This window comes from Tribolium madens, unplaced genomic scaffold, assembly GCF_015345945.1.
Source record: "Tribolium madens isolate multiple individuals breed KSU strain unplaced genomic scaffold, Tmad_KSU_1.1 Scaffold_71;HRSCAF=194;Tcas5.2_LG6, whole genome shotgun sequence".
In the NCBI taxonomy this organism is placed as follows: domain Eukaryota; kingdom Metazoa; phylum Arthropoda; class Insecta; order Coleoptera; family Tenebrionidae; genus Tribolium; species Tribolium madens.
The window spans coordinates 3,451,207-3,462,274 of NW_025401041.1; the positions used below are offsets into that span (position 1 = coordinate 3,451,207).

The window sequence follows — 11,068 nt, forward strand, 5'->3', positions numbered from 1 at the left end:
AAGTCCATAGTTTGTGTAAAATTACTAATTTAATTATTTCTCTTATTGATAAACGTGCCGTTAACACCATTGTTATTTTTGCCAATTTCCGTTAAAATTTTAATAAAACATTAGCGCCTTTGTTGATCACTATGTGTTTAGAAAATAGTTTCAGTTTTGTATTATGACTTTGATAAAGCCTAAAATAGGAATACTCCCTATTTTAGACAATTGTTTTAATTGTCATGTTCGCTTAACAGTTATTTACCTTTTGTAAATTTCACTTATATTATGTTAACCATTTTATTTTATTCCAAATACCATTAGTTTAATAATTAAATGCGTTTTAATTGACTGCATCTTACTCTCCTGATATTGATTGATCTCACGGGTTGGCTGAGGTCCTACGTTCAAAGAAATTTAATCGGTCTGTTTGGTGGGCCACCGCTCGACCAAAATAAAGGTAGGTTCAAAAAGTTTTAAAAAACTCAATAACCCGCCACAATAACCTAACAAAAATGTACGCTGATCGATTGAAGTTACATTTATTAAATTTAAAACGTTTAAAAGAAGACTTGGAGATGTATCAAGTGTTAATTAATTAAAAAAAAGTATCGCTCAAATAAATAAGTATGTGTTTATTGTGCTGCATACTGTTAGTATCCATCAGCGGACAAGAAATAAACGCGGAGGCGGCGTACGCCCACGCTCGTATGATTGTGTGTTTGATTGAAATCTAACTCCTTCTCATTCCTTGCGATAACAAACTGTAATGGCGGGTTTTTATTCTTTTATCCGTTTAAATAAATGCGTCTTCGCGCAGTAGAGTTGGATGCGCGAAAGACATACAAGGTGATTTTTTTAGTGCCTACATTAGAAACTTTTTAACTTCTAATGCAGATAGGAATTTGAAATTTTGTACACAACGCAAATCAACCAGTCTGAGTTCAACTAAATTATTTACAAGATGGTTGAACTTCCGGAACTAGCTGTTTGTTAATAATCATTTTCAAAAAATCATACTAGCCTTGCAATTTAACAGTTGACAATTTTGAAAATTCTAGAAAACTTATCGAACCTTTGGTTATCGAATGCAAAAAAATATTCACTTTTCTCAAAGGGTTCAAGAGCTATGATGTTTTGAATGAACCCCTACAAGTAAAAATTTTGACCAAAAAATTGACATATGTCAAAAACTTTGACATATAAGTACTAACAACTAGGTACATTTTACTTAGTTTAAAGAAGAGAATTACAAAGTTGGCGCCAATTTCTCGTAGTTCCAGAAGTTCAGCCATTTTGAAAATAATTTAATTAAACTTAGACTGGTCGACTTAAGTTGTGTACAAAATTCCAAATTTCTATCTGCATTAGAAGTTTAAAAGTTTCTAATATAGGCCCTAAAAGAATCACCTTGTATAGATAAATATATCGAGCGATGAAGATAATTTGTAATCGAGTCATCCTTGGATCCGAAAACGTATGTCTGTAAAATGTCAAGTGAAATGACAAGTCGAAAGGTAAACTAAATTTATAATTTACCTTAAAAAAAGAACGGTCCTACTCGTATCATTATACGTCGGCGACTAATTTCAGCCCATTTTGAAGTTTTACCTTACGACTTGTCATTTTATTTGACGTTTCCCGTGAAGTTAGTTCAAAAATAGACATACGTTCTCGTTTGCAGAGATGACTCGATTACAAATTATCTTGAGCGCTCGATATTAATAATAATATAAATACATTATAAATATATTAATTATTTATAACATCGTATCTCTCAAAATTTTCTAAATATTGTGCGACACACGTATGAAGAAATTTCAGTTGTTCCTAAAACAAATCATTAATTATTAACGGGAATTTTTTTTTTTTTAATTTACCAAGCTATTAAGAAATTGGGAGTTACCTCTTCTTGCAATTCGTATTGCATTACATACGTCAACTTCTATTTCATTTTCATACTTTTCTATTATGTATGATAGAACAATAAAAAGTCCACTCATCTTAATTCCATCACTAATTAAAAAAAGAGTAAAAAAGACACTAAATGAATTGTTTGTACCTACTTACTTGCAAGAAACAGCAATGGGGCAATTTATTTTCACATCACATATGAGTTTTAAAATATTATTTGCAAGATTTTCTGATAAGTTTTTCTCTTCTTTCAGTTCATAAAAGAAAATGTTTTTTTGATGTTGTATCTGGAAATAAAAGCTTATAATAAGTGGCGCTTTAGATCTACAAATTTTTCGTCACCACACTTACCACACTGGTACCTTTATCGTAAATTATCAAGGATACTTCGTTCGTTAAGCAATTTACAGATTCTGTACAATTTAAGCATTCAACTTTAATAATAACTTTATCATGTTCGAATCTATAAGGCCATAACTGCACCTATTTTGCAGTATTAATAGTTTTCAGTTTTCATGAAAAAAAAATCACTTACATTCTTTTTCATTTTGTTTAAAAACACTACATAATTTATTGATTCATCGGCAATTATGAACCAAAACTCTGCAAATTTCTGAAAATCATTTCTTTTTGGTTGTGGTGTAACTAAATACTTTTTGGGTTTTCCATAACCGGGAACTAAAAAAAAGTAATACTCATGTTTTTATTTGTTATTCATATTTTTCCTAACCGAAACGTAAAGGTATGTTGTAGGTCTTGTCTTCTGACATCCAGCAACGAATTATCTCATCATGTCGACATATTTTTTTTAAATAATCAAGTTGTTCTTGAAACTCTTTTTTCTCACCGTTTTTCTTGACAAAAGGACTTTTTTGTTCCATCAGATATTCAGACACGATTAAATGTGCCAAAATATAATATTGCTAAAAATTTAAATATTTTGTAGAAACTATAAATCTAAACGATTTTTAAAATATATAATTACAGTCGAGTTAATGATGTTATGTCTTTGTTTTCTAAGACCTTTAGTTAACTTATAAAAGCTCACTTTAGACTTAATGTCAAGCATTTCTAAAGCTAAATCGCATAATATTAACGTTCCAGTTCTGTTTGTGCCAAAACTGAAACAAAATCTGTTTAGAAAATGTCACTAATTAACATATTAGGTACCCAGAATGTATTAAAATGGGAGTAAAACCATTCTCGCGTGTGTTTTTTATCAGTTTCACCACAGGTAGTATATCATTAGGGTAAAGAAATTGTTTTTTATCATTTTTCCACCTAAAATGGACATGATGAAGTACTCTTTTATTTTTATTATAAGAAACTTCAAGTTTGGATTTAACAAAATATTCAAAACTTTTTGTTTTAACTGAAATAATGTTCATATTGCCACATTCTAAAATTGCTTTTAAACTTTGAGGCCAGTATTCAGCACACATTCTCTAAAAATTAATTTAAATTAAATTTAAATAAATATCAAAATTATAACATAGGCAAGCTTACCTCATTGTTTTCAAATAAATCAGTGGCCATTATTATAGTTTCAATATTATTTTGCCAAATCATTCTCCAAAAATCTTGAACTGTATTAAATTTAGGTCCTTGGGCAGCTATGTAGACTTTTTGACGACTGTAACCCTAAGATTATTTGAGTTTTCTGTTTTTTAAATAATTTATTATGTTTACATCAATGTAACTAGCATTTATGTAGTCTTCTGATCCAATCCACTTCATTGGTTTAAGAACAACTCGATTATAATCAACTAAAATTTTTTTTTAAGTAAATTGAAAATTATGTCACTTAATATTAGCTTACATGGCAAGATATTTCGTTTGTCTTTATTTTTGTTAAGATTTTTAAATCTTAAAGCATCCCATGATTTGTCGTCAGCAGTAGTCGGCATTGACTTTAATTTAATTAAATTAAGTAAAAAAATAACAGAAGTAATAACACTACTCACTTCAAATTCTCTTTCCAGTTCTGTTCTTTGTAACTTCTTGTCTAAATAATCTTCAAACATTTCATTGCTTATGTAATTTGAATTTTCATCAGCTGTTGTTGTCACAATGTTTTGCAGCGGTATGACTTCAGCATTTACGTTTAAAATTTCTGACGCAATTTGGTTTCTTACAATTATAACGGTAATAATTAAAAATATTATTGAAATAGTAAGTAATATTATAATTAAAACAATAGTAGTTGTATTATTTTCATTGCGTTCAAAAATGATGGGAAATAGAAGAATATTCTTACTATCGTTATATCGAAGATAAGTAATAAAAGTTTCATTTTCAACACGAACAGCATCATTTATATTTTGGCCAATTTCTAATTTTATATTATCTGGAATAATTCCAATAGGCTCCACTTTCCAACAATTTTCTTTTCTCTTATTTTCATTAGATAAACATAATTTCAATAATTTATCATCATCTACTTTTTGCTTTTTCATTACAAAGAAAATGGCATTATCTTTTTTAAAATTTTTTGGAGTAGGTACTAATAGTAAACATTTTGCCGCTGTACAAATTTGCACAAATGGCTTTGAAGAAAATTTTTCAAACGGCTGTAAAACTGTCACTTTAAACTCTTTTACAAATTTTTCTAGTCGGTTAGAGGTTTCCACATAAACATCGTACTTTTGCATATACTCCACTGGCACCTGTTGGAATATTACTTAACTGAAGAGCTGCATCACATATATATGTCGTAGTCATTGGGCGTAATGCGTCATTCCGCGGAAAGCCTAGTCTTTGGCCGTACTGCCGGCAGACGCTGTAATGAAGTGAATATTCCTTTATTTGACTGAAATTTTACTCATTTCAGGGATTGCCTAAATAATTCTCGTCAAACAAAGTAACCGGTTAAACTATTACATGTTACAGCGTTTGACGGAAGTGTATTTAGTCATTTGCTGAAAGCTTGACATTTTATTGTGTAGTATTTCGGGCCGTAACATTTAGTAATTGTTGGAAAATGGATAATCATAAGAGTTTGTTTTATGATAAATTAAATGAATATTATTTGAAAAACAAAGATGCCAAAAAACCGTGAAATTATGAAGTAATGAAGGAGGTAAAAGACTTCAAACCTCAAAATACACCTTTATTTCAGTTGTACATATTTTAGGCTGCCAAAGATTTCTAAAGAATATATTTTTATTTTTGTTTAATTTACCTGAAGGCAAAAAATATATTTTTATCTGTTGTTTAGGTCATGTACTTAACGTTTTTTGTATGATTTTATAATATTACATGTTTACATTATTCCAAATAAACGAAACAAATATTATGCTACAATAAAAATATTTTAGTTTTTTGGCTTTTCTTTTCTTCTACCAAAAATTTACGTTTCTACAGAAAGTATCAAACATTTCAAGACTTTTCAGCAAATGACTAAGTAGACTTCCGTCAAATGCTGTAACATGTACTGGTTTAACCGGTTACTTTGTTTGACTAAAATTAAGTGGGCAATCCCTGAAATGACGTAAAATTTCAGTCAAACAAAGGAATATTCATTTGATTACAGCTTCTGCCGGCAGTACCGCCAAAGACTAGGCTTTCCGCGGAATGACGTATTACGCCCAATGACTACGACATATATACCATGCGTTCATTTAAATTTATCAATTTTATCATCAAAGCGGCCTGTGACTTTGAACAAAAAATATTTTGTTCTTATCTTATTGAGTGTTATCAACTTAATTTTCTAATCACAGACTACTTGGATCAAAAATTGAATACATGTTACTTACAGAATAATTATATTCTCTATTATAATTGTTTATTGTAATATTACTTTCTTTAATTTTTTTACTTCCGTCTTTTAAAACGTTTATGTAAAAGTTATTTTCGGAATATTCGATAAGAGGGCACATCAAAATAATGTCGTGTGTTGAAGATAAAAGCAAAGTAGGCTCCCGTGGTGTGTTCTAAAATTGTAATAGAAGTATATTTGTTTATTTATTTTCAGAATAAATCATTATTATTATCTATTTTTAATAAAATAAAAACATGATACTTTGTCAAAGTTTTTTGTCTCTGATTTTTTAATCATTAACGTCATGTTAACTAACCAAAAATGGTGCATAAAATGCGAGTTTGTTACTCTTGATAATCCCAAGTAATTAGAATTAGTGTACTTATTTCTGTTATTCTCTGTATATGTATGTAAACTGAAAGTTACTCACTGAAACCTCCTCTGTTACATTTTTACAGTAATTTTCAATACTTGTTTGGTTGTAACTAATTTGTGTAGTGTTAGATATGCAGCCTTTTATATGATTGCAACTTTCACAATTGGGTTTACATTTTTGAGCACAATCGATTCCCCAGTAGCCAAAAGGACAAGCTAAAAATTGATTATTTTGCAAATGTGTTTTTTTATTTTATACCTACGTACTTATGTTGCACAATGATCCTTGATAACCCCAAGCACAGAAGATTTTGTTTTTAACATAAATTTTATGTTTTTCGCAATATGGATACGAATTCCCTAAAACGTCTGAACAGTTTATTTTATTTCCCAAAAAACCAGGATTATCAAAAATTTTTTTATCAAATTCGTTGTTCTGATTTAAAACTTTGCACTGACACTTTGTACAATTTTGTACAATCACTTCTAAAATTTCTTATATTAAAATTTTTTTAATTAGTTGAACTTTACTTAGAACCTATATTTTTCTTGCAATATTGGATTTTGTCAATAGCCCAATAACCTTCCGTTCGAAAATCATTACGTTTTCTTTTAAAACTTAGCGTTGCATTTCCAGAAAAAAATGCTTTAATTTCAATTCTTTTCCATGTTTTTAAAGATTCGTTATCATTGAATCCCGCAACCACTGTTTTATTAATAATAGAATTTGTATCAGATTTTAAAGTTACATCCAAAAAGCAATGTTTATCAATGGATACAAACATTGAGAGGCAAGTTTCGTTTTCAAAAAATATGTTATATATTGCCCTCGGGTTTGAACTAATTTGGTGAGAATATCGAAATGTGTCTAAAAAACATAACTGTGTTAAAATTGTGTTTCTCCTGTAAAAATCTATTTTTACAATGATGTATTCTCATAGTGGTATCCGCCGTAATTAAACCAGGTTTAAAATCAGTCATGATATTTCTAATTAAAGTTCCATTTTCTGAAATTATGTACACAGAATTATCTTTTCTCTTGATGCTATAGTGAAACCAGCGACGATCGTTTAACTTTACATAAAATATTAATTATTTTTTAAATTTTATTATTACAAGTAGTTACTTACTGCATCAAAACTTTCGTCAGGTAAAATAAAGTCTTGTGAATACATGTAATTAGTTTCTCTCACGCTAAACTTGAGATTTTTGTTAGCGTATATTGAAAATGATGTCACTGATTGTTCTAAGAAAAACATGTTTCTGTCGTTAAAACCTTAAATAAAAGCAGTATAATAAACCTCATAATGATTCCTTTGTTAGTTTATATACTTTCCCAACGCTGATCCAAAATTGGACTATAAGGAAAATGTGTAACATCTGTTATATTCCAGTCGTCATCTAGATTTATATTTATCTTGTTTGTCTTTCGATGAACTGGAATGTAATTTTTATCAGACTTCTCTTCAAGTATATCTATATATGCTGCTGAAAAAACTGTCTCTTCACTTAAAACACATGTTACACTTATATTTTTCGCGAATGTAACTACGTATGCACAAATAAAATTATTTAATGAAAGATAAAAGCAAATAGATTTCCAAAAATGCATGATTATTTGTGGATAAACAGGTACTAAGTGAATATCTGATATCTCGTTTCAAAGATAAAAATTGCAAATACAGTAAAGCTTGATAACGTGGGAAGTGAAAATCGGAAAAAATAGTACCTACCTGTATAAGGCAATATAATTAAATTAGTTTAGTTTTATTCTCACCTGAGGATGACTACTTTGTGATTGCAACGCGTTGTGTTAAAAATACAAGTTTGGTGCGTCGGGTTAAATTGTTTGTGTTCATCGATAACGTGAATACAAAAATTTTAAAAATGTTTCAAAGTAAGTTTTCACACAAGTGAGAGTGCAAAAAGTGTTGTTTTTTTATTGCAAACCGTCTATTTTTTAACTGTTATATGAAATGCATCAGTCAGAAAAAAATAAAGCTACAATGCCAAAATTTTAGTAAACCATCAATGGCATAACGTACAAATGTCCAAAGGGATAGACGTATTGTCTGTTTTTTATTATACATAGCGTCGTCTGCGTTGATTGACAGTAATAAAGTCTGGACAATAGACCAAAATCGTGAACTTGTCAAAATGGTAAATTCCGATAGATGACGCGCGCGTCACGCTTCAAAGGAAACTATAATTTGTAAAATTTGAAAATTTGCAGGAAATTAAATGTTAAATTGTTGACACATTTAATAAAATATTGATCTGTCTCACAACTTACATTTTTTCAGCTTAAGAAGCGCAGTATCAATATCATTCAGACATTACATTGTAATTTTTAAAATGCCAAGTAAGAACTTGCAGTGTTCCAAACTGTGGGCAAGGGAAGAAAGAGGATGTTATTTTACATTAATTTCCAAAAAGTAGAAATAAAAAAAAACGAATGGCAATATTTGGTACCATCGGCAATGTACCCCCAAATTCCGTGATTTGTGGAAAACACTTTGAAATAATGAGCTATTAGAATAACAAAAAATTGTTACCAAATACAGAATTTCACCATCGATAAGTTTCTCTTATTTCAGAGATTTAGATTCTCGCTCAGTAGAAAGAAAAGTTCATTTTTCTCTTGATTTTGGACTTTGGAATAATTTTTTGACAATAATGTCACTTTGACAAATGAGTTTTCGCAAGTTAAATAAAAAAAGTGTGGGAAAAACATAATTTTGATAAATAGCAACTCAAAGAAATAGTTTTAAGATAAAAAACAAAGTCATTTTTAACAAAAACTATCATTATTTATTAATAAATTTAAAAAAATGTATCTTTCATTTTACGTCAAAACTGCAAAGGAGAAACATTTTTCGCTTCACCTGAAACGAGCAAAATCCAAAATCAAAAGAAAAATCTACTTTTTTTTTTGGTTATTATTATGCTCAGATAAACCAGGTGCTTATACCAACCCAGTTCCAGAAAATTTTGAAAAACAAGGTTTAGTGGTGGGTTTTGCTAAATTTTATGGTGGTGGTAGGGACTTATATATTGAAAACGTACAATTTTATAACTTGTTTACTTTTTGACTCTTTGCAGTTTTCTAGTGGCTCTCTTCCACCGCAGTGCTTTGAAATTTTCTTATCACTTGTTGTTGAAAACGTTGTATTGAAATTATGGGTAATAATTCTAAACAATTTCTTTCAAAAAAAAAGAAAAATCCGAAAATGATGCGTAATTATTGGGAAAAACAACGAAAAGGTTCTAAAACTGATCTTCCAAGTAAATCAAGTCTTGCAGAATGTAGTTTTCAGTCAATTGAATCGAGTTCCGATGACGATGTTTATTGTGTTTATTATTGACAAAGAAACTAGTCAAGAACAAAATTTTGTTCCAAGTGGTCGAAGGATTGTTGACATAGGGCATTTATTTTTGGAATTAAAAAACATAAAACATAACATTTTTTCTTGTAGTTTTTTGAACCTCAACATCATTCTAGAAACACATTTGTGGTTTAAAAGTTTTTTTAAATACAAATGTAGTATGTGAGGGGCAATAGGAACTTTTAGTACCGAAAAAGAAAATCACACAAATGAAGTAAATGAAGCAGTTGTTTGTGGCACAGTAGTAATAGGTGCTGGTTATTCTCAACTAACAGAATTTTGCGCAGCTTTGAACATTCCACAACAGGAAATGCAAAATGCATGTGTCTACAAAAAAATTCGTAATGCGAGACCCTATGGACCTAATTATTTCATTCAAAAAATTGAATGCCGATATCATATACTACGAAATTTTTGTACCAAAATTAGAGAAATCGCTAAAACTCTCCGATCCGACATAAATATAAAAACATTCTTGCGCAACAATTACTTGAAATTTAGAACAGCAATTGTTTCAGCTATAAAATACAGAAAAAACGAAAGCTGTACAATTCATCAAAAAACAGAATACTTGAAAAATGATATTTTAAATGGACCCGCACATATTTTTGGTGATCATTCAAATCGCGCTTCGTATTTCTGTAAAACAGTTGGTCAAATAATAAATGCAGTTGCATATTCTGATTTTTTTAATAGTTCTTTGTTTGAATTGTTCATGCGGGCATTAAAAAGAGTTGCAAATTTTTGAAGATAAATTTGTACGATGTCGATAATAATTCCACAGAAACCCAAGCTGCCAAATTAAATAAAAGAAAAATTCGTATTCAAAGTGCAGATTCCGATTATGGTGCGACTGATGACATAATAGATATGCCAATGGAAACATATGAAAAAATAAAAAGTGAGTTTTTGAATGATTTGGCTGCTTGCGATATTTTAAAAATCCCTCTTGAAACAATTGGTCAACGTAATAATGAGCAGTGGGATAAAGAAAGAAATAACAGATTAACAGCTAGTAATTTTGGAAGAATTATAAATATGAAATGTAAAACCAATACAGCAAATACTGTAAAAAATATTTTATACAAGGTGATTCTTTTAGGGCCTATACAGGGTGCGCCAGAACTCGCGCCCCAGAGAAAAATGTCAAATGCCGGAGGCAATAGGTCGCCAAAAAGTGGAGCCGAAGAAGTAATTTTTGCTTGCATAAGAAAGTTATTAGACTCTTAAATCCACCAATCCCAGAAGGGCACCTCAATGTGTGACTGAAAAATTATATCCGTTGCTAGGTTACGAAAATAATACCAATTTGGCCAGAATTTAAAAAAATAGCTGGTCTACTGTAATTTTGCGTTTGACATTTATCGTGATGTGGGTGACATAACTTGCTAGTTTCCAGTATTTTTCTCGCTGAAGAGGTTGTACACGAGTATAATGAGACAGAATCGTTAATTATTATCAACAATTATTTTGAAACATTCGTGAAACTCCTGATGAACCGACTTCTCTAAAACTTCTTCACAGGTATTGTTCCTTCTCAACTTTTTCTTCGATCTGATACAGATTAACAAACCGATAAATGAATTTTAGAGCTTGAAAACTTGTGCATTATCCTTATGAAACAAAGAAGCAAGTGAGAGTGAGAGAC

General features: G+C 29.8%; 1 protein-coding gene across 6 annotated transcripts; it reads right to left on the reverse strand.

Annotated features, from left to right (window-relative positions):
- Window positions 1-1,717: 1,717 nt before the first annotated feature.
- On the reverse strand, window positions 1,718-7,658 carry LOC123008485 (receptor-type tyrosine-protein phosphatase alpha-like). 6 transcript variants are annotated; one of them, XM_044404303.1, is made up of 19 exons: window positions 7,367-7,658; window positions 7,165-7,310; window positions 6,958-7,108; window positions 6,573-6,902; window positions 6,302-6,520; window positions 6,090-6,250; window positions 5,655-5,831; window positions 3,861-4,562; window positions 3,716-3,806; window positions 3,586-3,662; window positions 3,403-3,537; window positions 3,067-3,341; window positions 2,882-3,017; window positions 2,627-2,819; window positions 2,432-2,574; window positions 2,248-2,379; window positions 2,053-2,183; window positions 1,863-1,998; window positions 1,718-1,812 (listed from the first exon to the last, which is right to left on the reverse strand). In XM_044404303.1, exons 1-19 carry the CDS (start codon window positions 7,644-7,646, stop codon window positions 1,735-1,737), a joined length of 3,693 nt encoding a protein of 1,230 aa, XP_044260238.1. In that variant the 5' UTR covers window positions 7,647-7,658; the 3' UTR covers window positions 1,718-1,734. The 6 variants fall into 6 exon arrangements, 5 of the variants coding, with proteins under 5 accessions (XP_044260238.1, XP_044260237.1, XP_044260240.1 ...); XM_044404302.1 differs by having other exon boundaries at window positions 6,302-6,529; XM_044404304.1 differs by lacking the exon at window positions 1,718-1,812 and having other exon boundaries at window positions 1,862-1,998; window positions 2,049-2,183; window positions 6,302-6,529.
- Window positions 7,659-11,068: the final 3,410 nt, after the last annotated feature.